The 25,386-nt window shown below is 35.0% G+C and overlaps 2 protein-coding genes across 2 annotated transcripts; one reads left to right on the forward strand and one right to left on the reverse strand.

The window, feature by feature from the left end:
* Positions 1 to 4,603: 4,603 nt before the first annotated feature.
* LOC145617548 (uncharacterized) lies at positions 4,604 to 9,191 on the forward strand. Its single transcript, XM_081672258.1, has 4 exons — positions 4,604 to 4,949; positions 5,355 to 5,750; positions 5,957 to 6,371; positions 8,510 to 9,191. Exons 1-4 carry the CDS (start codon positions 4,694 to 4,696, stop codon positions 8,703 to 8,705), a joined length of 1,263 nt encoding a protein of 420 aa, XP_081528384.1. The 5' UTR covers positions 4,604 to 4,693; the 3' UTR covers positions 8,706 to 9,191.
* A 1,851-nt stretch (positions 9,192 to 11,042) lies between these two features.
* LOC145617733 (uncharacterized) lies at positions 11,043 to 13,376 on the reverse strand. The gene is made up of 2 exons (XM_081672486.1): positions 12,866 to 13,376; positions 11,043 to 12,159 (listed from the first exon to the last, which is right to left on the reverse strand). Exons 1-2 carry the CDS (start codon positions 13,265 to 13,267, stop codon positions 11,893 to 11,895), a joined length of 669 nt encoding a protein of 222 aa, XP_081528612.1. The 5' UTR covers positions 13,268 to 13,376; the 3' UTR covers positions 11,043 to 11,892.
* Between the last annotated feature and the right edge of the window lie 12,010 nt (positions 13,377 to 25,386).

Raw genomic sequence — 25,386 nt, forward strand, 5'->3', positions numbered from 1 at the left:
CCCTCCAAGTTCGAACCCTATTGGATGCAAAATCAATGTAATTGGTTTTTCAAAAGAATTACCCTCTTGATTCACATCAACAACCAATTATATCAATCGGCTATGTACCATCTAATTACCAAACAAGGTCATTATCTTTCTAATTGCATATTATAGCTATGTACTCCCTTCGTTTTTTTTTTTTTTTTTTTGCATCACTTTCCTTTTGGGATATTTTTTTTTTAAATGGATCACTTTAGACATCATTCAAAGCGCGCCTACGTAAAGAATGTTGTGAATATGCTTGGCACTCATAGGAAGTGGGAATTGACATATGCGATTAGGACACGATTAGGGACAAAGAAAGTATGGAGCCGCCAACAAGTCTTTAAGGAAATTGTAAACCGTTCACGGATCATAAAAGGCAACCACAATTGATCTGTATTTCCGTGAAGGTTACATCCCATTCATAATCCATGAGATTACTAACTCCATATGGTTCCGAACCATGAAAGGAGGATCAGAGATGATGGTACGAAGTGAGTCATTGAGTCACATTTGCCCGTGTTGGCCTCTACTCGATTCTTATTATGAAAAGTATTCCTGCGATCTCAAAGGCATACAAACAAATATTCAATTTACTCAAAACTATTATTATGTTAAACTGGTTGAATATTAATGCAACATACAATTCTATAATATCGTGATCACTTGATTAAATAACAAGATTCAAAAGGAACTTAAATCGGTTGTCCAAATTATCTTATCAGGCGTGATTTTCAATTACACATTCCCTTTAAACATGCAATATGGTGATCATAAATAATAATAGAGCCAACATCAATATTGAAAGTAATTTAACAATAATATCGTTAGCCAAATCAAATCATAATAACCCTAATCATGATACTAGCAACAAGAATAATAAAAAGACTAATTAAGTGATTAATTACTCACATTCCGCGTTTCCTTGAATTGCTACATCATGAATAAACTGTTAGTAACTTCAATAAAAATATAAATCAAGTGGAAATTAAACTAAATAAAAGTAGAGTTAATTTGGTCAAATCCCTCAATTAATATTTCTACCTTTCACACCATGCACTAGGTGAAAAAAGAAGATTGGCACCGAGCTAAGGCCACCGATTTTTAAAAACCGGTGGGTAAAATATGGGGAAAAGTAGGCGGGATTTTGAGGGAAGGTTTTTTGCCCACTACTAGAAATGTGCCAAATACCGATGGCCAAAATTCATCGGTAAAAGTATAAAAATCCATCGGTATTCAATTTACCGATGGCTGCCATCGGTATCTGGCCGTCGGATGACAATTCATCGGTAAAAATGAAAATACCGATGGAAAAGCCATCGGTAAACCAGATACCGATGGTTTTACCGTTGGCCAAAAACCATCGGATTTTTTTAAAATACCGATAGCTTAAGCCATCGGGATATTTTTACCGATGGCAAAAACCCATCGGTATTTTCGATTTACCGATGGGAAAAACCATCGGTATTATTTTTAAAAAAATTAAAAAAAAAATAATACACCCCCTACCCACCCACTGCCCATACCCCCTACCCCTACCGTAGGTCTCAAACTGCCCACACCACCACCCAAAACCATCTACCGCCACCTCAAACACCAACCGACAATCACGCCCTCTGCCCTGGTAAAACATGCAAATCAACCCAGAAAACAAAAAACAACGAAAATCAAGAAAATAACCAAAATCAAACAATTAAATGAAAAACAACAAAAAATCAAGAATAATAACCAAAATCAAACAATTAAATGAAAAACAACAAAAATCAAGAATAATAACCAAAATCAAACCACATAATGCAAATCAAGAAAAATAGCCAAAATTAACCCACATACCAAAAACCAAACCAACTAAAAAAGCAAAATCAACCCGCAAAATCAAATTATTAAACCTACTAAATAACTCAAACAACCCACAAAATCAAATTAAAAAAAAAAAAATCAACACAAAATCAAACAAAAACGAACATACCTTTAATATTATGGCCAAAATTCATCTACTTAAGGTTTAAATGGTCATATTCGGCCATAAAAACTCCAGATCTGGAGTTTTTGTAGACGAATTTGACCAAAAAAACCATAATGTCGCCGAATACGCACGAAATTCATCTACAATGACCAATAAAATCCACGAAGACCATGAGAAAAGAGGACGAAAAAATCGAGAAAGAGAAGGGAAGAGAAAGATAAAGAAGAAGACAGGAGAGAGAGGAGAGGAGGCGTATGAGAGAGAAGAGGAGAGGAGAGGAGAGAAGATAGAGGAAAGAAGAAAGAGGCGTAGGAGAGAGAAATAGAGAAGAAAGAGAAAAGGGGAAAGAGGGGTAGGGTTACTCTAGATTTTTTATTTTTGTAAAAAAATTTTTTTTTTAAAGAACACCGATGGCTTAAAGCCATCGGTAAAATACCGATGGTAAAATACCATCGGTAAAATTTTTTTACCGATGGCTTTTAACCATCGGAAAATAATTTTAATTTTCTTGTAAAAAAATAAGATTTACCGATGGATAAAAGCCATCGGAAAAAATATACCGATGGTCAGGCCATCGGTATTTTGAGAAATACCGATGGATTGAAAAAACCATCGGTAAATTATTTTTTTACCGATGGCTTATATTGACCATCGGTTTTTCCCATCGGTAATTGAGCTTTTTCTAGTAGTGGCCACCGGTTCAAACCGAACCGGTGGGAAAAATATAATGGTTTTTCCCACCGGTTTGAACCAAACCGGTGCCATTTCATTTAAAAAAAAAACGCCCCCTATATAAACTCTAACCCTACCCTCATTTCACTCACCGGCCTCCATCCTTCTCACTCCTTCTCTCTCCTCTCCACGCACCTTCTCTCTCCTCTCCCTCTCTGGCCCCCTTTCCCTCTTACTCTCTCGTCTCATTTCTCTTTATTATGTGAGTAATAAATGTTAGAAATGAGACTCTAATAAAAGGACGGAGGGAGTATTATTACAATATCTTTTGTTCATTTATAAGTAGTTCGAAAACAAATGTTGTTTTTTCTATAAAGTTGGTCTCCTATAAACTGTTATTTCTCTTTAAATAAAGAAAAATGATAAAAATAGCCAAAGGGCATTATGTATAAGAAGCTCAAAAAGGAAAGATTGATGAAAGATTAACATTAATTACACCGATATGTGTGTGATTTTGTCATGAATTCTCAACTTAATTCCATTTTAGGAAGTATATTTAATGCTTTTACATAACCCTAACGGCTACATATAGCATTACCCTAAATAAAAATGTTCATATTTATTTTATTAAAAAAAAATTGTTCAGATCATATTTATTGTATTATATGTTCATTAATACTTTTTGATGATATTCGGTACAGCTCCAAGACCTATTTTACTGGACAATGCCAAGACCTTGAGTAATTCTAAATAAGTTCAAAAATCATCAACAACCAAAGGTGAAAGAGTTCTAAAGAATGACTTAGCTTCAATAGATAAAGAGGCTATGAAGAAAGATGTTGAACAAAAGGCTATCAAAGAATCTGGGACAACATTTGAAGCAGCTCAAGTGCTCAACAACAACAAAATAATTGCCGAAGAAGTAGTACTTAAAGCTCAAAGAAATGTTGTTATGTTGATGAAGAAGCAATAACATTAGACATTTATTTTTACTTGTAATTGAAATGGTCAATTACTCCATCTGTATTTTTTTAAGTGTTACAGTTTGACTGACACATAGTTTTAGGTAATTTAATTGACTTAAATAAAATATGAGGTAAGTAGGGTAGTTGGAGTATTAAAAAAATTTAAAAGAAAGATAGTGAGGTTAATAGTTTATTGAAAAGTAATGAATGTGAGAAGAAAGATATAATAAAAAAAAAAAGTCGTAGTGGGTTTGAGTGGGGACTATGAGAGGAGAGAGATATAATATTTAATGTAGTTTTTTGCCCAAAAAAAAGTTTAATACTTTTTAAAACACGGCCGAATTTGATAAGTGTAACACTTATTAAAACACGGGGGAAGTATATAATATTTGATGTACAATTGTTTTTAGGTTTCAAAGTTTCTTCTTTTACCCTTGTATTAAAAATATTCATTTTTATTTATTGTAATGTTAATTTCAATTTCTGAAAATTTATATTCCTGATACGGAGTTCCTTCTCCTTTTAAAAAAGGTTCATTATTATTTAATGAATTGTTCATTTCGAATTTTCAGATATTCATTTTCACTTTCAATGATACTTTCAAAATATGTTCAATCACAAATTACAATTGTTTTTTTGAGTTGTTGTGGTATATCTGCTCTGCTTCGTTAAGCCCTGCTATGATCTGTTGTTCTTTGCTTTGCTTAGTATTATTAGTCTATTATGCTATGTTGACACCTACTCTACTCTGCTTGTTGAAATTGGTTCGGCTATGATCAGAAGCTCAAAAGAACATAGCCTAAATGTTCAATTTTGAAAACGAACGACCGCTCGACCAGCTAAAAATTTGAGATCCCCTCCTACACTTGCTAGGCCCAATATTAAAACCCCATACTCTCATTCGAACCAGACCAACCCAACCCAACCCAACCCAACTCAACTAAACCATACCAAACCAAAGAAAGCCATTTTAGCATTTTGCACATCATCTTACTTTCACTTAAACAAGCCAAAACCCTGAAACTGTAACTCTAGCAGAAGAGAGACTGAATCAGCTGAAGAAGCCATGAAAAGAGCTCTTCTCAGAAATGCTTCACTCTACACTCGAAACTTTCTATCTTCTCCTTCAATTTCTTCCAAACAAATCCCATCAATTCAAAATGTAATCTTACCCCCAATTTCTCCCTCTTTTTCACGCAGATTTTTCTCTTCTGAAGATGATTCTTCTGACCAAAACCCTAAACCTCCTCCTCCTGAAATCAGCTTGGTTCAACCCCAGGTTCAAGATCCCACCACTGATGTCGAAGATGTCAGTAATACAGGTATTTGATTCATCCCTTTTTGTCCTGATTTTATTGGGGTTTTACAGTTTTTGGGTATTTGATGTATTATAGATTAGTTGTATAGTTGTTTTGGTTTTTGGGTATTTATTTTTTGGATCATAGATAGTTCAAATGCTTGTTAATTGGTGAAAATGTGAGATTTTGACTATGTTTGCTTGAATTGGATTGCTGCTGTCGATTTTTTATTTAATTTTTTCATTTGGTTGAATATCTGGTTTCAAGTTATGTAATCTGTTAGTTCAATGTAATTGAATTTACTGCAATCGAACAATCTTTTATTGAGGTACATTTGGATTTGATGTTGGTAATTTTGAAATGTTTTGAGCTGTTTCCCTTGTGTATTTTAGATGATAATTCTGATAATATATAATTGTTTGAATTTAGAGCTGAAAATGAGGATAGAAAAGTACATGGGTGGTGATGAAGAAGCGCTTTCATCAGTCTTTGAAGCCATATTGGCGAGGAGGTTAATAGGGAAGCATGAAGAAACTGATGACGAAATAACAGAGGATCTCCGATTTAGTCCAATAGATGGTATAGTTGATGAAGAAGTTGAGTCAGATTTCGAGGATGGTCATAAAACAGATGATGATATTCCTGACTTATACAATGCCAAGGAAATAGTTGTCAAAAGGATGATGGAGGATGAATATTTTAACATGGATGACAAAAAGTGGAATGCCATCATCAAGGAAGCAACTGAGAAAGGATATGCTAGGGATATGAGGGAGTGTGAGGAGCTTTTGGAGGATATGCGCGATTGGGACAAGCTCCTCCCAGGTATATATTCTTAATCTTTCATTTTTTGCTAGTTTCTTTTCAGCGGTGATGTCTTACGATTTCTTAATCTAGTTATTTGTTTCTTATCACTAATTTACTTCTTCTATATCCTTGCTGTTAATAGTCGTATTTAAGTGATAGAATATGATTTATTTTCAATGCTAAGTCTCCATTTATAAACAATGAATGTGAACGGATTATTTCAGATGACATGAAGCAGAAAGTCCAAGCAAAGTTTGATGAGTTGGGGGATAAGTGTGAAAGACAGGAGCTTGAACCTGAGGAAGCATATCAGCACTTCAAGGAGTTTGAAGATCAGATTGTGGCTGAGTATATAGAGAAGGTGGAGGCAGAGGAAACTCCACAGTCCGATGAGGGGACTGAGCTGGTTGACAAAAAGAAGTCTGATGATCCACCAGGTGTGGGTCCAGTCCTTAGATGGCATACACGGGTTGTATTTGCACCAGGTGGTGATGCTTGGCATCCTAAAAACAGAAAGGTAAAATTATCAGTGACAGTCAAGGAGCTTGGACTTTCAAAATATCAGTTCCGTCGTTTGAGGGAAATAGTAGGGAAACGATACCATCCTGGAAAAGACGAGCTAACAATCATAAGTGAGAGGTAAGCTCGAGATAGATCTCTGTAGTTTTTATAATTCTATTCCTTTGCAATTATAGTTGCCAAACTGTAGTCCTGCAACACGTACAGCTTGCTTTAAGTGCATTTTGTGTTCTGAAATTATTGAAAGGTTTCAAATCTGGTTTGTTATATCAATAGCCTTAAATGAAATCATGTTGAGCAGAAAAGTGTGAAGTGAAATAGCAAGGGGACAACATTGATACTAATAAGTACTGGGTATACTACTTTCTATGAAGATTCTACAACAAATAGTTAATCTATGCATGCCTTTTGTATATTGACATTGTATTAGGGGTCTGGTTGGTGGAAAAAAATGTAGAATTAAACAGTCACTACATAATGTGATTAGCATCACCTTGACTTAACTTGAATGGAAAATTAATATTGTGTGAAGCCTTTCACCTATTGTTGAATTTGAATGGATTAAGGACATATGAAGCAGTGTGGACTTGCATAGGTTGAGAGCCCTGCTAACTTGTTTTTGTTTGGTAAATTTTTTTTACTTACCTTTTTTTTTTCTTTTCTGGATGATTAATGTTAGTACTTTTTCGGAATAATCACTTTTGATTCATATAGCCAACCCCACTTATGGGATTAAGGCTTTGATTAATTGATGTTATTAAAATCGGGATTCTACTTTGAATCGAAAGAGTCTCTCAGAATCGACTTGTAGAATCGTAAGATTCTATGGACATGCATTATCAAGACGTCATATCCAAATTTAATTGAAAATATTTAAATTTTAAGTTTAAAACCTAAATATTAATAGAAAATAGTTGTTTATCCACTAAGCAACCAATAATTGACAATATATACTTATAAATAACGTTATAGGCATATTATAAACTTGTAAGGTTTTCGTGAGTTTAGAGAAATATGTAGAATCGGGTAGAATCGTAAATCGAATTATATGATATACGTAAATCGTAAAATCGTAAGATTCTAAGATTTATATGGGGATTTTAATAATGTACTTTTCAAATAATCAATTATATTGTATCCATATTTAGGTAGAAGGCTTTTGTTCTTTTGGAAGGATTTGTAGTAATCTTAAATTTTATCCATATTGATTAATTACAAGCAGTTTGACCTGATATTTGCCCTCCCCCCTGTGAATTATTGGGAACATGTGTACTGGAACACCGCACTGCTGGGCTAATTAATATGATTAGGTAGTGTATTCTAATCTCATACTCGTTTCACATATGGAAACATCCCAGGAAGTATTTTTTGTTTTAGGGAAACATTCTTGATGTACTTGTATACTTCTAAGTAATTATTTTATTCTTACAAGGACATGCTTGGGTTGAGAGTAATGTATTATTAGCGTATTAAAAGTCAAATTAAAAAAAACTAAAAATAAATATAAGGATGAGATAGTGATGGTGTAATGGTAAGAAGGATTATCAAATTATGTAGTGATTGTGAGAGTTTGAGAGTTGAATAAAAAGGGAACTATTACCCATTTACCCTCATTTTGGGGGTAATAGTTATCCTAAGGGAAGGGTGGCTAACTATTACCCTCATTATGAAGGTGATAATTCCTCCATTTCCTCTTTTTCGTAGTTTGACTTTTATCACTCCCTTAATTCATTACCCCAAATCCAAGCATGGCCTTAATGTCCACATCAAAGAAATGAAAAGAAACAAAACTAAAAATTACTTGGGACTATTTTGAGAAGCCCTCAAAAAACTTGGGACTAAACTCACAATTTGTTTAAGAGTATGGGTGAAACTTGGGTTATACGTATAATATCAATTTTGATTTCCTTTTCCTTTCTTTTAGAGCATTGCGGGAATTATTTGTTGGTAATTGTTTTGTTGGTTCACTGCTCGCTGATATGTCTTTTGTGCTAGGCTTGCCTTTTTTTTTTTTTTTTTTTTGGTCTTCTGTCAATTGCTTAATGTTTGATAGCTACTGTATTATCTTATAATAGAAGGATAATAGAAGGGACTGACATTGATTCAATCAACGTTTTGTGATCGGTTTCTGTGGTTTACAAATCACATTATATCCAATTTTTATTTATGTCGTTCACAAAATAGTTAGCTGGCCTTTGAATTGGATCTTCCTTGCCTTCCTGGGAACATATCTCATTAGAAGACTGTTTTGTTTTCAGGTTTGAACATCGCGAAGAGAATAGGAAGGACTGCCTGAGAACTTTGCTTAAGATTATTGAAGATGCTGGTAAAGCTAATGCATTGGTAGAGGAGGCTCGAACGTCATATGTCAAACAAAGGCTTAAAGCCAACCCAGCATTTATGGCAAGGCTGCATGCTAAGACAAAGAAGACCCCAGCTGCTATTCCTGCATGAGTTTTCTTTCTGTAGAATACAGTTTTGCAAAGTTTTTCATAGCTCTTTTGGTCGAGGCAGTGTACTTGACACATCAAATTGTTTTGGTAGCTTGAGGCGTCGAAGTGTAAACCTGAAAGTTTATTGGTGTAGATTGCTTTTTAATGGAGGCATCTCTGCATCTATATATCCGATGTGCTAGTAGATGTGCAGGTGAAGTTCAGGCTCATCCTAGAAACAAAGTAATGTTATGGGATCCTTAAAATTGGTCTGTTGCCATTTAAATAACCGTGATAATATGATTTTAGGCTTGTAATATCCTGTTAAAGGACTAAGCTGATACGGAGTAATAAACTTGAGGTTATACTTGACACATTCATTGTGGTATTGAATCTCGTGGAATATGATATTCCATATGAATTCGTTTATTTGTTTTCTTGTTATTCTTTCCATTAAAGTTCTTGTTCATCTTGAGAAAAAAGTACTGTCTTATCTATTGTGTTTCTAGAGTATTATCCATTTGGCTCCTCAATTGTTGTTTGCAGTTGGACATTTTCCCAGTAATCTGATGTGATTCATGATCATCTAAATTATTTTTGGTGTTTTTGGCTAATTTTTACTTTTCACAAAAGATTTTTTTTTTTTTTTTTTTCTTGTTTTAGCCTTCTAGTTAAATTCCTGTTAATACAGTAATTAAAATCTATTCTAATGTCTAAGGATATGATTTGGGAATGTTATGGGTTTCTTTGTTTTTTAAAATTGCAACACTTTGACTCTTTGACCAACACTTATGCGGTTGAGTTGAACATAAAAAAGTACGAGTAGGGTGGGAGTGGGATCACTTGAGGAGAAAGCTAATGAAACCAGATTAGATTTTGTGCAATTTTGACAAAAATACAATTTTTTCTGTTCTTTTTAATTCATGTAATAAGTATTTGGGGGCTGGGCGATGCCCCGATCATTTTTTTCTTGTAAATAATTTGTTATATATAAGGGGCCGTTTGGTTGGGGGTAATAATCAAAGGGAAAGGGAATGAACATGCCTCATTCCCTTTGTTGTTGTTTGTTTGCTACTATCAATCATACCCTTCACCCTCTTTCATTATTGACTTTACCCATTTTTGCTCTAACATGATTCCCCACCCCCCCCCCCCCCCCCCCTAGACTTTTCCATTCCCTTTCCCTAGCCACCAAACCCACCACCATACCCACCCACCTAGCAACCTTCTACAGCACAACCACCACCCAGCCACCTCGCCGCCCCTCCCCCAGCCGCCGCCGCCCCTCCCCCAGCCACCTCGCCGACCCTCCCTTCCCCCCGAAAACATCTCCCCTCCCTGAAAACACTTCCCCCACCCACGAAAAAACCCTAAAAAACTCTCCCCCTCCCCTTAAAACCGTCGGCCGCCCCTCCCCCCCACCCTCGAAACCCTAGCGTCTAGGGTTTCCAGGGTGGGGGGAGGGGCGGCCGACGGTTTTAAGGGGAGGGGGAGGGTTTTTTAGGGTTTTTCATGGGTGGGGGAAAGTTTTCCGGGTAAATCAATGACGGCGAGGGTCGGAGGAGGGAGGGTGAGGGGCGGCGAGGGTCGGAAGAGGAAGGGTGAAGGGCGGCGAGGTGGTGGTTGGGTTGTAGGGTGGGTGGGAAATGAGGAAATAGAGTGTTGCTATGGTGGATGTGGTGGTGCTGTGGTGGAGGACTGAAGGTGTTTCCCTTGTGTTTTTTGTAAAACAAACAACATGCTAAATTGAAAGGGATTCTAACCATTCTCTTTGATACCCTTTCTTCATTCCATACCGATTTCACCATGTGAACCAAACGACCCCTAAATATTTATCTCAAAAGGTAACATAAAATATATTCTATACCTTGGTGGTAAGAGTCTCAACTTATGAATTAGAGGTTGCTTGTTCAAGTTTTGAGGAGAACATTTCTTTTTTTTAATATAAGTGCATGACATGCAATGAGTAATGTGAAAGGTAGAGCCACGTGGTGTTTAGTAGGTGACATGGCGTAATAAGAAGTTGAGTAGATGATGTGGCGTTATGAAGGGCTACGTGGCACATAAACTTTCTTTAAAACGCCTTTTAATATATATTAAGTATAGATTTGATAGTATTAAAATGGAATATAATATACCACCTTCGTTAACTTTTAGTAGCAACTTTGTAATATTTCATATCTCACAAATATAAAAGAGTTATGGAAATAGAATGATATTGGATGATTCGAAAATTAAAATGTAACATAATCTCATGTGACAATGCATTATGCCATCGATGTAACATGAAGCAGTAACAAGATTCACAGCCATAGACACTAGAATCTTTCTATAAATGTTCTCAAAACCATAGTGATCATACATTCATACTTGTTATTTGCTTGGATTTCAAAGGGGCAACACAGAAATGTACAGAAGATAAGCATAAAATGGAGATAGACAACTACTATTTTCATGCCATCCAATATAACAAGTTTCCAAATTATTATGTATGGAGATAATTACATATGGAGTCCCTACACTGAAGCTTCAGGTCAGCTTACGAGCAAATTCAGCCTGCTTATAACATGCAGGATGATTGGCCTCTTACACAAACATATTTACTGTCGTCTGTCGAACCCACAATCATGTTATTTATAGAACTTTCAAAACATCTCAGAGCATATAATGGCATTACAAGAAAGATTTAGTCGATACTAAACCTTATTTATCTGTTTGATGTTACTGAATATACTACACCAATTAAAAGAAAGGGATAGAAGTCTCTCAAGGTCACTACAGAAAGAATCTTATACCAAGTACAACCCAGCCATGATGTGCATCATGTAGGGTGGCATATCAGTATACACTCACAAGTAACATATCTTGTGTCGAATTGAAGACAGCGCAAAACACCCAATTGCAGACAGAACTCTCATCATAGGCTCGTAGCAAGTAGCAACATCCCAATATATACTTCCTTTATATTCGTTTCATTTTCACATCAAAAGACTTGACTATAACATCTCATTATTCATATTACACATCCCATTATAAAGATAAGGCATAGTAATATGGTCGATAGAACTTTAAACAGTTACAATTAGATGAGCTAAAGTACGTTATTATTTCATAAATCTTGTATACTACGAGCCTAAATGAGCAGACTAAAGGGGGCTACTACTCAAAGTATACAGTTAAAACATACTCCATCAAAGTAGATGGCAAGCTCATACGGTGGGTTTGCGCTCGAAACTTGATCCAGGATCCTCATTTGAAGGATCAACATTAAGGGCAGTAACCATAGCATCAGGTGGCCCACGGCGACAACGCTGCACCATCTCATCCACGACTTCAGCCTTGCCCGAAAAAAGAGCTTCCACAGACCCATCTCTCCTATTTCTCACCCAACCCTTCAAACCCAATTGGTTTGCATTCTCAATCGTCCAATTCCTATAGAACACTCCTTGAACTCTGCCCTTGATCATACATCTTACCTGCCCACAACAAAACACCACAAAAACCTCAAGTCTCAAAAAGAATGGATTTCAATTATTCAGAAAATTCTAGGTAACATTTCTAAATGCAACATCACTTCAGAAATTGGGTAGATTAATCAATTCATTTTGTAACTAATGTTAACCAATTCAATAGTTCCACACATTCATAATTCAAAAATCAGTTAAGTATCAACATTCCTTATTACATTGTAGTATAGTAACATTCCTCATTACTTTGTAGTATATCAAACTACGTTCAGATAAGTGAAAATCAGGAAAACATAACATGCCTTTAACATGCCTTTCAATCGATAACTAATGTATACTGGTAGGAAAAAAAAAAAAAAAATCAAGTCACCAAAAATTCTGAAAACCATATCAAATTTCCAATTGCAACAATCAGTTATACACCAAATAATCTCAATATAACCCACCATATGCAAGAACAATATAATTGTTACAACTTTAGAAATCTATAGAAAAACCCCAGAAAATAACACCAACAAAAATCAAATTTCTAACTGCAACAATCAATTATATACCAAATCATCTCAATATAACCCATCATATAAAAGAAAAATATAATTGTTACAACATTAGAAATCTATAGAAAAACCCCAGAAAACAACACCAACAAATATCAAAATTTTGCAAAGAGCAATCAAATTAAACAGCAAATTAAACTGGGAATAATAAATTTTACCGTTTTGTTAGAATCCTGACTAATGGGTGCGCCATGTTCATCATTCTGAGACATTATCGAAAACCGAAGAGAAGATAAACAAGATCGGCGCAAAGGAAGTAAAGAAAGAGAAGGAAAACGAAGAGAATTGCAATTCGAGTAAAGAGGAAAATAACAATAAGAAATAGAAGAAACTGGAGAAGCAAAAATACTGGAGAATCTTCTATAATGTACATAATTATTGACATTTTTATTAGTTATATTTATACAATTGGGAATTCGGAATATTGAGCTGGAAATTCGGGTCCATGAATGTGATGATGATGAGATGATTGTGGGTTTTTTATTAAGTTGGGAATTTAGAATTTGATTCAGATTCTGTGATTGTGGTTGTAGTAGTGCTAATGTGAATGATTTAGCCATAGATTTGGTAGATAAATTTTTAAGAACACGATTATGATTGGTGAGTTGAGTAGGTTTGGTAAATTGGTACTGTTGGTTTTGACTATGGAGAGTAGTCTCGAGCTCTTGAAGACTCAAGAAGGATTGTGATTCTCTCTCTCTCTCTCTCCCACACACACACACACACAAAAAATAAAAAATAAAAAATAAAAAATAGTTAAGTTCAGTTGAGTTCAGTTCAGTTCAGTTCAGCTCAGTTCAGTTTCCTTCTCTTATAAAATATTCATTTCAGTTCAGTTTAGCTGAGTTCAGCTGAGTTCGCTCAGTTCCGCTGAGTTTAGTCAATGAGAACAGGCCCTTACTTCATACGTAATACTTTCTCCGTTTCTTTTTAATTGACACGTTTATTATTTAATCACATTTGCCAATGCACATATTCAACCGTTAATATCTTTAATTATTGAAAAGCAAAAATTATAAAAAGTTGATATTTTGAAAATATATATTGTGGCGAATCTAACAAGACCCCACATGACTATATTTTTCATTACGTATAAATTACAAAATACAGTCAAAGAAAATTGTGTGAATATTGTTAAAGTCAAAACGTGACAACTAAAAAAACGGAGGTATTATACTCCCTCTATGTTTTTTTAAGTGTTACACTTACCAAAATCCAGTCGTATTTTAATAAGTGTTACACAATCTATTTTGGCAAAAAACTACATTAAAATATTATATTATATCTCTCTCCTCTCATGGTCCTCCTTTTTTTTATTATATCTTTCATCTCACATTCATTACTTTTCAATAAACTATTAACCTCACTATCTTTCTTTTACAATTTTTTTAATACTCCAACTAACCCACTTACCTCTTATTTATTTAAGTGAATTAAATTGTTTAAAACTATGTGCCGGTCAACATGTAACACTTAAAAAAAACACGAAAAGAGTAAAATAAATGAATAATAGTACTTCCTCGGTTTTTTAAAATCACTTTCTATATTTGAAAAATTCAATATAGATGCATCACTTTTCTTTTTGGTTAACGAATACGAAGTAGTGCAAAAAGATTTGTTGTCATTGTGACGATTGTTTTCATCTGATTCAACTTATTGTATTCAAGAAATTGATAAACAATTTTGTAATCCAATATAAGTTTTTACAATGAAACAGTTTCACGACAATTCATCAAGTAAAAGAGCAAATTCTCCTTCAAAAGAGGAGAAGAAAAACATGTCTTTCGAATAAGAAAGGATTCTCCTAAAGAGGAAGAAAAACTCGGTCTTTCAGGGGAGAAAGCTCCTCCTAAAGAGGAAGAGTTATTATAAAGCAAAAAAGAAACAAAAGTAAAGAGAAAAAAACAAAAGAAACAAAGAACGAGCCTTTCTGCCAGTAAAAATCAATGGATGACCCTCCCTAAAATCAAATAATGGAGGCTATGGTTTTAAAGAGAAAAGAGATGGATGCCTTGCTAGATAGTACGTACAATCGTTGTATAAGTGATTATTATTTGATTGACAATAAAGTTGGTAATTAGGATGTTAAGGTTTGATTGTTTTAGTTCGAGTCAAGTTGAATCTCAAGTCAAATGCATTTTAAAGGGAGGAATGTTATGTATTTGTAAATACATAGCAATGATTAAAATATTCTAAAAACACATTGTAAAGAGAAGAAAAGTGGTGAGAGATGGGAAGATAGGGGTTTGTAGGTGGACCCCACCTATTTTTTTGGTTAGATTGTCTAACGTGATGGGGGACCACGTGTTGATTGTTCCACTGTAAACTTATATTGTACCATTGAATCTTCAATGGTTCTATTTATGCATAATTTAGTACAACTGAATGTATATATAATACTACTATATACATATATAATATCACCGTATGTTCAGTAATATTATTTGATCATCCAATGATACCACTATCGTACATATATGTTATTACATGAATGCCCCTTGTTATGCATGTAGAAATGCATAACATTCCTCCATTACTACTTCCTACTCAAGTTATATTCAAGTAGAGTCAATCCATCCTCTTGTTCAGACTTAAGGTTTGGATTGGATCATGATTAGTTCAGAGTTTCAGGTTATGCTAGGTCGTTTACCAATCGGGCGCAGGTTAAGATCAGTTGAGGCAAAATTTATTCAGGTTATTATTATTATTGTACGTTAGTTTTGGGTTAACAACACAAATGAGAAACTTAGGTCATAGGTCACAAGTTCATAGCAAGTCAAGTCTATTACAAGTTGTATCAGCTTACAATTGATTTTGAATTCCAACCTAGTCGGGTGCCGATTCAAGTTCAAATTAATACCCAGCTGGATCAAATCGACAATTATTAAAATCAAGGCGGATATAAAATCAAATTCAATTCATAGATGAGAAGATATTGGATGAGATCAGACTCACCACAGTCCCTACTTTATAGCTTCAATATCAGACTTTGACTTTTTTCATATCAGATTTTGACTCACCATAGTCCCCACTTTATAGTTTCAACATCAGATTTTGACTTTTTTTTATATCAGATTTTGACTCACCATAGTCCCCACTTTATAGCTTCAACATCAAATTTTGACTTTTTTCATATCAGATTTTGACTCACCATAGTTCCCACATTATAGCTTCAACATCATATTTTGACTTTTTTCATATCAGATTTTGACTCTTTTACATCATACTACGTGTTAGATGATTTTATATCTTTGTCATTCTAGCTAATATCAAATTTTGACATTTTTTTTTTATTAGAGTTTGTCATTTTTATATTAGATTTTGATATTCTAATATCATATTTTGACATTCTAATATTAGTTTTTTACATTTTAATTCAAATTTTGATTCTATATCATTTTTAACTCTTTTACTTAAGATTTTGACAATTTTATATCAGAATTTGGCATTCTAATATCAAATTTTGATATGTTTCATATCAATTTTTTCTTTCCTCTTTTCTTTGATTCACTTTTTCTTTATACCTAGGGATGACAATTTTATCAAATTTCGATTCGAATTCGATCCGATCCGAAGAATAAAAATCCGATTCGAATCCGTTTAAAATTAGTCCGAATCCGAATCTAATAAAATAGATCCAAATCCGAATAGGAGGCGGATCGGACTTGGACCCTACACAAAGTCCGACGGAGTCCAATCCGATCCGAATCCAAGAGTATGAGCATATGCTTTATAATTTGGGACAATTGTTTGCTTGTTTTGTAGTAAAATTTGTTATGTAACTTAGTTCCTAATTTAAATATAGAAAAAAAATATTCGGATTATGTTGGAGGTTCATATAAACGGACCAGATTCGGATCCGAAAATCACGAGTCGGATCGGATTTGGACTCGGATCTGAGTCCAGGGTCCGCTTACTAAACGGATCAGATTCGGATTTAGCTACATCCGACCTGAATCCGATCCGTTGTCATTCCTATTTATACCTTACAAAATCCCCAATTTCCTTTTACTCAAACCCAACCATAAACCCTAGATCTCTCTCTTAGCTTGGGGCAAATTACCATGAAGAATTTCATCCACCGGCCTTATATCAACATCGACGTCACAAGCTTAAAAAGTACCCACAAAAGCACTTACATGGCTCTTTAAAGAAGCAAGCAATTGCACGAAAACTAAGGTCAACACTAAGATGTAACACCATATGTAGACACCCATTTGTGTCTCCCCAAAACCAAACCCAGTGATGAATACCTGTCACGTCAAACCATTATCGAATGAGGTGAAAGTGGTTGAAAAGTCAAGTGTTGCGGTTAGTTTTTATTAAAATCCTTCTTTCTGTTTTCGAAAACCATTTCTATTTTATGAAAACGTCCAATTTAGTTTATTTTGGTCCATGATAAGGGTCCAATAATGGTGTAGTTGGATGGGGCTTTAAAAGACCTTTCCAAGATATATTATAAGCCCAATTCCGATGAATAATGAGGAAGTTATGGCCAAAATACTGAACTGGGCCCAAACTGGATTTTACCTACGACCCAATGATCATGAGGAGGGTCCAAAGAATTAATCCTATTCCTAAACTAATTAGGATTGATTAGAATCTTTTATAAGTTTCTAAAATATCTTAATTATCCTTTTTTGAAAAGATAAGATCATAGAATTTGATTTAAATATAAACTTTCCTTTTTAAAAACTTTCCTAATTCTATTCGGATTTAAAGATGTTCAAAGATAGTCAGATATTATTTTCGTGACTCATATTTTTTATCCAAATTTTATATGGTTGGATAGATCTTGAAATTATCTTTCCAATGATATATTATAATATTAATTCCGAGCTATAACGAAAAAGATATTAAAGATATACGAAACTCTATCCAAAACTGACACCCTTTCACTATTTCGTCCATATCTTTTTATCTACAAAAGATTTTAATCTGATTCTAATTTAATTAGAAATTAGACTTCAAGAGCTTTCCAACGACATATTATATGACTTATTTGGACTTCTGGATCAAAAGATATGATAAAAACAAATTTCGCAAAAACTGCTGTCTACGAGTTTTATTTCGATTTGAATTCGGATTTCTTTTCTTATTCTTCGACCTTCTCTTTTTTCTTATAAATAGAGGTCTTATCTCCCTTTTTTTAATCATCAACTTTCATCAATCTAACAATCAACTAATATCAATTCTCATCAACTCTTCCTTAATTCTCTCTTTTCTCTCTTGAGCAATATATGCTTTCTTTCTCTCTCTCTTTCTAAACCAACTTTTTACAAACAATATTCCGCATTCACAAGACTTAGAGTCTCTTAGCCAAGTTCGAAGTTGCCTTCGCCCTAGACGTGCAAGGTTTGATAATTTCTGAGGGTTTGGTCCAAAACTAGTCAAAACTTTATTTAATTTGATTTCAATTTAATTATTTAATTATTCTTTATTGATTTTCATTGAAGTTTACTAACTTGTGTATTTTGTTATTAGAAAGAGGTACGAGGCTTCAAAGTAAGTAGATTAGCTTACTCTCTATTTCTTTCACGATGTAGATTGCATGCTTATTATTGTTTTATGATTTCTAGTATCATGTTAGGATGTTCAATTCCTAGTATCATGTTAGGATGTTATTTTATGCTTTCTAGTATCATGTTTAGGGTGCCTCTTATCTTTTCTAATATCATGTTATCATGTTAGTACCATGTTAGGTTTAAAGCTTTGATCTTTATTGTTTAATGACATGTTAGGAGTTGTTATTAATCTTGTTAATATCATGCCTAGGATCTTGCTATTATTATTAAGCTTTATTATGCCTAATCATGCTATTATGATTATTATTATTACTCATTATTATTTATTATTATGTTGCTTGATTATATTTTGTTATTGCTTGATCACACCTTTTATGATTGTTAAAGGGAATTTGTACTTGAAATCACGCTTAATAAGATAATTAATAATTTGGTTTAGGCTAATGTGATTTTAATTCAAGTGTTCGCCAATAATAGAATTATTTGTGCATTAATTTCAACCAACATAGATAAACAGGGTAGGTTCAATATGATGTTTGTATGTTATTCGAAAAGCGCGCATGAATACGAACAAAACAAAGTAGAGGCCTATTTTATAGGGCGGGTTCTTTCTTTTGTAGATTGGATTCGTACCCTCATCCCCGGACCCTGTTTGGTTCAAGACCTTATGGAGTAGTTGATGGTCCTTTTGGATTGTCTTTTGGGTTTACAAGTTCCTAAAACTTGTTGGCGACTCTTTTTGCTCTTTGTCTTTCCCTTTGGAATGCCACCGTACTTTAGTGTATGATCACAGTGGGGTTCAAGTTTGGGGTTATCATGATGCTTGAAATATTCCCTACACCATATAAATTCCCTTAAATTGAAATCATCACTTTTACCTCTTAATAATTAAACTAATTAAGGAAATAATTACAGCAACACTGCCATTGTGATAGCTACTAATAGGGATGGCAACAAGTCGGATCTGGACCGGATCCGACTGGATCCATATCCAGATCCGTTTTTACACCCTGGATCCCAATCCGATCCGGATCCGTCGGGTATGGAGAAGGAGGATCCATATCCATATCCGTTGGATACTACGGATCCGGGTCTAAAAACGGGTCCAAAACGGATCCTGCACCTATACCTATTAATTTGACAAAAAAATCTAATTTTCAAGTAAAAACTAGTATTCAAATAACAAACTAATTAAAATGACAACAAAATAATAAAACAAACACAAAGTAAAATTAAATTAACCAAAACATGTTACGGAATGCGAATTGCAGACTACAATACAACCTTGTGAACAATGAGCACTAATCAAAAATCCACTCAAAAATTAGTACAGAGTAAGCATTAAAATTATGCACTATGACAAAATAAAGTAAACATTATTTACTCATCTAGATATATACTATCGAATTAGTAAACACTAATGACAAAACAAAATTAAATAAAATCAAACAAAATGTAAAGAATCTATAGATTAAGTACACCAAAAGTCCAGAAATTCTGCCTTATGTGTTTGTGACTTGCGGTCGTCGGAGCTCGGAGAAGATGGGCTAGACTCACGTCGCCGAAGAGGGTGGAGTTGCTGGACTCATGGTCGTCGGAGAGGTCGGAGGGTGGAGCGGCTGGAGTTGTGGTTGACTGGTCGTCGTTAGAGAGAGAATGGAGAGAGGCTAGAGAGAGAAAGAGAAAGGGTGTGATTTTAGGGTTTTTTTCGGGGGGGGGGGGGTTGGTGGAATCAGTGAAACTTAGATAGGTTGGGCTTTTTTTTGGAAATAATCCTTTTTTTTTTAATAAGAAACGGGTAAACGGATCTGGATATGGGTATTTGGGTTAGACCCGTATTCAGAACCCTTTTTTTTAGTACAAGATCCGTATCCGACCCAGATCCGTCGGGTCCAATTTTACAAGATCCATATCCATGAAAACGGATATGGATCCACGGATCCGGGTCGGATACGGATCTATTGCCATCCCTAGCTAGTAGCTACTAAGGCATTTTATCAGATACATAAAGCAAAATTCAAAGCCAAACCTTTTCAAAAGTCAATAAAAGCAAAAGTCAAAGTAAGTTAGACATCAAACCAAACCAAATGAAATACAGCTTATTGGAGCATAAGGCCCACCAAAACCAATTTAAAAAAACAACTTTTCAAAAACCGTGGATGATCGAGTGCAATGGTGGTGAGAATGGTCTGGAGAGAAAATTTAAAAAGTCTATTGTTGCTGCAGAATCTGAAGAAAAGATTATGAAAATCATTTTTGTGTGATCGAAGTCATAGTGAGTCCGACTCATGCAATACTTTTCTCTGTTATTTTTTAGGCCAAATCAATCATCAATATATCAGTTGAGTTCAATTTGAGTTACGATTAGAGTACGGATCAATTTCGGATCATTAAAAACTTAAGTTGGTTTTTCAAATTAAGTCAATAGTAGCTATAATATAACTAATAACTAATTAATAGGCTGTTTAATTGACTTTATTATAATAAAACTTATATTGTAATTTTAGGGCTATTGTAAGAAAAATTAGTTGTTTAAAGTGGTTTATCACTCATTGTCAAAAAAAAGTAGTGTATCCTTAAAAAAGAATACTTCCTCCATGTTTGTTTTTTTTTAATGACACAGTTTGACCGACACGGAGTTTTAGGAAATTTTATTGACTTTAATAAAATAAGATGTTAGTGGGGTAGGTTGGAGGAGTGAGAAATGATAAAGTAAAAGAATGTGAGAGAAAGCGGGGACCATGAAAGGAGTGAGAAATGGTAAAGTAAGAGATAGTGGGGTAAAGATATATTATTAAAAGGTAAGGAATTTCTAAAAGACGAAGTGTGTCACTTAAAAAAAACAGCCGTTTTAAGGAAAGTGTGTCACTTAAAAAAAACGGAGGGAGTAAGGAAATTGAGATGGAAAATTTGTCAAAAACAACCTTTTAAATTGTCCACTTTATTTAAAACAACCTTTTAAAGTTTTTTTTTTTTTGCAACTTCAGACCACATTATAAATTTTTTTTGCTAAACAACCTAATGCTACTTTTCGGCGTTGACTCTATTTTTCCGATGTTGACCACGAGTGTGGGAGGCACGTGACCTCATATATTGCTAATTACACCTCTTTCCCATCCAATTAACTCCTATTAAAACCCTTCAAAGTGACAAATTACTTTGAGAGAGGGGATTTAGTAAGAGTGAATTGGAGGGAATGGGGTATAATAAGCAATATATGAGGTCACGTGCCTCCCAAACTCGTGGTTAACATCGAAAAATTAGAGTCAATGTCGGAAAGTAGCATTAGGTTGTCTTTGGTAAAAAAAATTATAATATGGTCTAATGTTGCAAAAATAAATTTAAAAGGTTGTTTTAACTAAAGTGGACATTTTAAAAGGTTGTTTTTGACAAATTTTCCAATATAATAATATCAAATTTTCTTCGCTAAAAAATTATTTAGTATTAGTATTTTCTCTCCTCTCTCTTCCTCCTTCCAAACCCTAAATTATTTTTGTTGTTCTAGGGGCTAGCACCAACCTTTTTTATGATGGTAAGCCCCAAATTCCTTGTTTTTTTTTGGGTAATGATATATGTAGCTCTTAGGGATACATTTAAGCATTAAGGGGCCATTTGGTTCGCACGAGGGAATCGGAATGGAATGAACAAAGGGAAAGAAGAAGAATGGAATGAATATACCCTTTTTTTTTTGCTTTGTTGTTTGTTTTTAAAACAAAGGGAATCAATCACCAACTACTACAGCTCCTGCCACCACCGACAACCACTACAGCCACCACTCCACCACCGCCACCATTGGCGCCACCACCACACTACCACCGACACTAGTGGCACCAACGCCACACCACTAACACAAACACCGACACCATCGCCACCACCCCAACACCAAAAAACACACCGGAAACACGTCGCCACTACCAAACCCAAAACAACCACAACTCCAACCCTAGATCCACAACCGCAACTCCACAGCCACAACTAGTCAGAAATCCATCAAACCCAAAAACCCACAACCACAAACCCACCACCCACGACCCATAAAGAAGGGAGATCGAAAGAGGAGAACGAATAAAGGAGTGGTTGCGGTTGAGAGGGAGCAAACGACGGTGTTTCGAGGGTGGTGGGAGGGCAAGGCGGCGGTTTTCGGGGTCAAAGGAGATCGGGGATAAGGTTTTGCTGGGCTAGGGGAGGTTTTTTTGGGGGAGGGGAGGTCGGCGAGGCTCGAGGGAGGGGAGGGCGGTGGTCGGGGAGGGGCGGCGATGATCTGGGTAGGGACGACGGTGGTCTGGGATGGTTTTCAGGTGGTGATGTGGTGGTGTGAAGGTGGTGATGTGGTGGTGTGAAGGTGGGTAGGGAAAGGGAATGGGAAAGTCTAGGGGGTGGGGAATGAAGTTGGAAGGATTTGGGGTAATGGGGAGGGTAAAGGGAATGATTAAAAGTGCTAAACAAACATCAACAAAGGGAATCAAGTCAGTTAATTCCGATTCCCTTTCTTGATTACCCCCAACCAAACGGCCCCTAAATATACTTTATAAAATGAAATTAGCTGGGAATTCATAACAAAATCATGCGCAGATTAGTGCAATTAATGTTATTTTATCTTCAATATATATTCCTCTTTTTGCTTCTTATACATAGCCCTTGATGTTTATCATTTTCTCTCTCTTTTTTTTACTAGTTTTTTGTTTTATGCTTATAATAAATACTAGGTTACAACCCGTGCGATGCACGGTTTATATAAAACCTATTTTTAATTTGTACATTTTAAAAATAAATCACTATTGTACATGAATATAAATAAGAATTACATACATTTTGTAATTTTAAGATTTTTTATTTTCATCTAAATTATGATATAGTGATCAATGTTGTCAAATTCATAGTTCAATGTAGGAGATCCTATATTAGCGTGCTATTCAAAATTGTTTAAATTTCCAACAATAAAGTGATATGTTTTAGTTGTAACGTAGAAGCTTCTAATATTTAAATTTCAAAAATGTAAAATATGATAGCAAAAAATAAAAAAATAAAAAGAGAGAGAGAGAGAGATGACATCATCATTGCATTTAGGCGGGAAATTTTTTATTGAGAGAGCGACACGTGTGCAATGATGATGTCAACAACTTCTGTTTTAGTAATAGTTAATAGATTCATTATCCTTCTATTAGAGAGTTATTATACCCAACTTTTGGGCTATATCTACCCGTATATTGTGTTTTATTCTCTCCTTGTGAGAGTTAGGGGCTATGTATATTTTTAATTGGAAAAATTGAAAAGAATAATCCCACCTTTCGCTCATCTGCTCAAAATAATCCCACCTTTTCGAATTCCAGAAATAATCCCACCTTGTAACCCCATCTTCTCAAATGATCCTTTTTACCTACAATCGTTTCAACAAGTAATTTTTTTATTTTTTTTTTCCAAATAATAAAACAAAGGCAAAATAAATAAAAAAAAAAAAGAAAAAGAAAAAAAATCCCCTAACACCCTAACCCACCCCCACCGCACCATCGGCACCGCCTGTCCCACACCGGCGACAGCTTAACCCTAGCTGTCGGCACCCCTGCCCCAACAATACCAGCGAAACCCTCGTTCCCTCCTTCTCCCTCCCCGAAACCACCCAACCGTGTCTAACCACCGCACCACAAATCACGACCTAGCCTCACACACCATCGCAACCACCTCCGCCACTCCAGCCTCTTTGAACCACCACATAAATTCGCACTGAGTCGATGGATTGTGGTTGGTATTTGTGGTGGTTCGAACTTCAATTCGAAGGGGATAGTTTGAAAATGGTAGACTTGGGGTTTGATTTGGGGGTGAAATTGAGAGGAGAGAAAGAAGGGCGTAAAGTGTGAATTTGGTAATGGAGTGTGAATTTGGTTGGGTGGTAGGAGGAGGAAGAAGAGAGGAGAGAGAAAATGGCAGAAAGAAGAACAGGGATGAAGTAACAATCAAAAGAGAGAGAGGAGGAGGAAGAAGAATATGGAGAAGCTGCCATTATTGACTGATTTTGTTGCAGATGGGGGTTCGGGAAGGGGTTTTTGGTGTGAGGCTGGCTGGATGTGGTGGTGGTGGTGAATTTGGTGGGAGGGAATCAAAGAGGGCTGGCGGCAGTAGCTGTTCCGGTTGGTTGACGGTGGCTGATTTGGGGAGGGAAGGGAGCAAAGGGAATTGAAGAAGGGGAAGCAAAGGGGCCGGCGTCCACTATTCCGGCAGGCTTACAAGGGCTGCTCCGGCGAGGCATTGGCAGGGGTAGGAAGAAGAAGGTTTTTTTTTTATTCTTTAATTTTTTTAAAATGTTAAAATCCAATTAAAAGGTGACAAGTGTCAAATTACCTATTAAAATAGGTTACTAATTCAATCAACTGGTTAATAAATGAAAAGGATCATTTTGGGAAGATGGGGGTACAAGGTGGGATTATTTCTGGAATACGCAAAGGTGGGATTATTTTGAGCAGATGTGTGAAAGGTGGGATTATTGTTTTCAATTTTTTCTTTTTAATTTTGCAAGAAAAATTGATTTTTTGATGAGTACTTGTGCAATGTGCGGCAAAGTTCAATGCTCATTAATGATCAATTGCATCAAATTTTTTTCGATTTTAAAACTATAATAGATCGAAAGACTACCTCGTGGAAGGCTTTATTAAACAGCGATATGATAAGGGGTATTCATCAATGTCAAATTAGAATATTATTTGATCTAATTTATATTGTATATCTGATGTTGTATGCATGCCTTTTCATTAATGAATTAATTTGATGGGAAATTCTATGTAGTGACCATCTAATATTGAGTTTTCAAAGTTGTCCCCAACTTTGAAAGTTATATACACATTGCAACTCTTTGGTACAAGTAGTAACTATAAGGTGATCTTGCCGTTAATTAGATTATATAGAACTCCTTGATTAGAGTGATTCCATTGATCACTATTTATAGGGTTACAATGACAGTCCTAATCATATTAGATAACTAACAAGATATGTAAAGATATTCTTATACAAAATATATCCTAAATTAACATACGCCCGTGTTTTTGGAGAATTTGTGAAGAAATAGTGACATCTTTAATACTTCTTCCGTTTTCTTTTACTTGCAACACATCTTTTAGGCACACAGTTTTAGGAGATGATTAGTGAGGGTAAACGACCGATTT

The sequence above is a fragment of the Chenopodium album genome, chromosome 26, assembly GCF_948465745.1.
Source record: "Chenopodium album chromosome 26, dcCheAlbu1.1, whole genome shotgun sequence".
NCBI classification, from domain to species: Eukaryota; Viridiplantae; Streptophyta; class Magnoliopsida; order Caryophyllales; family Amaranthaceae; genus Chenopodium; species Chenopodium album.

Excerpts from the sequence above, each read along its gene's own strand:
- LOC145617733 (XM_081672486.1), bottom strand. The coding sequence starts at position 13,267 with ATGGCTAAATCATTCACATTAGCACTACTACAACCACAATCACAGAAT. Across the intron at positions 12,160-12,865 it reads GTCAGGATTCTAACAAAACG|GTAAGATGTATGATCAAGGG; the intron begins GTAAAATTTATT and ends TGTTGTGGGCAG.
- LOC145617548 (XM_081672258.1), top strand. The coding sequence starts at position 4,694 with ATGAAAAGAGCTCTTCTCAGAAATGCTTCACTCTACACTCGAAACTTT. Across the intron at positions 4,950-5,354 it reads CGAAGATGTCAGTAATACAG|AGCTGAAAATGAGGATAGAA; the intron begins GTATTTGATTCA and ends GTTTGAATTTAG. Across the intron at positions 5,751-5,956 it reads TTGGGACAAGCTCCTCCCAG|ATGACATGAAGCAGAAAGTC; the intron begins GTATATATTCTT and ends GGATTATTTCAG.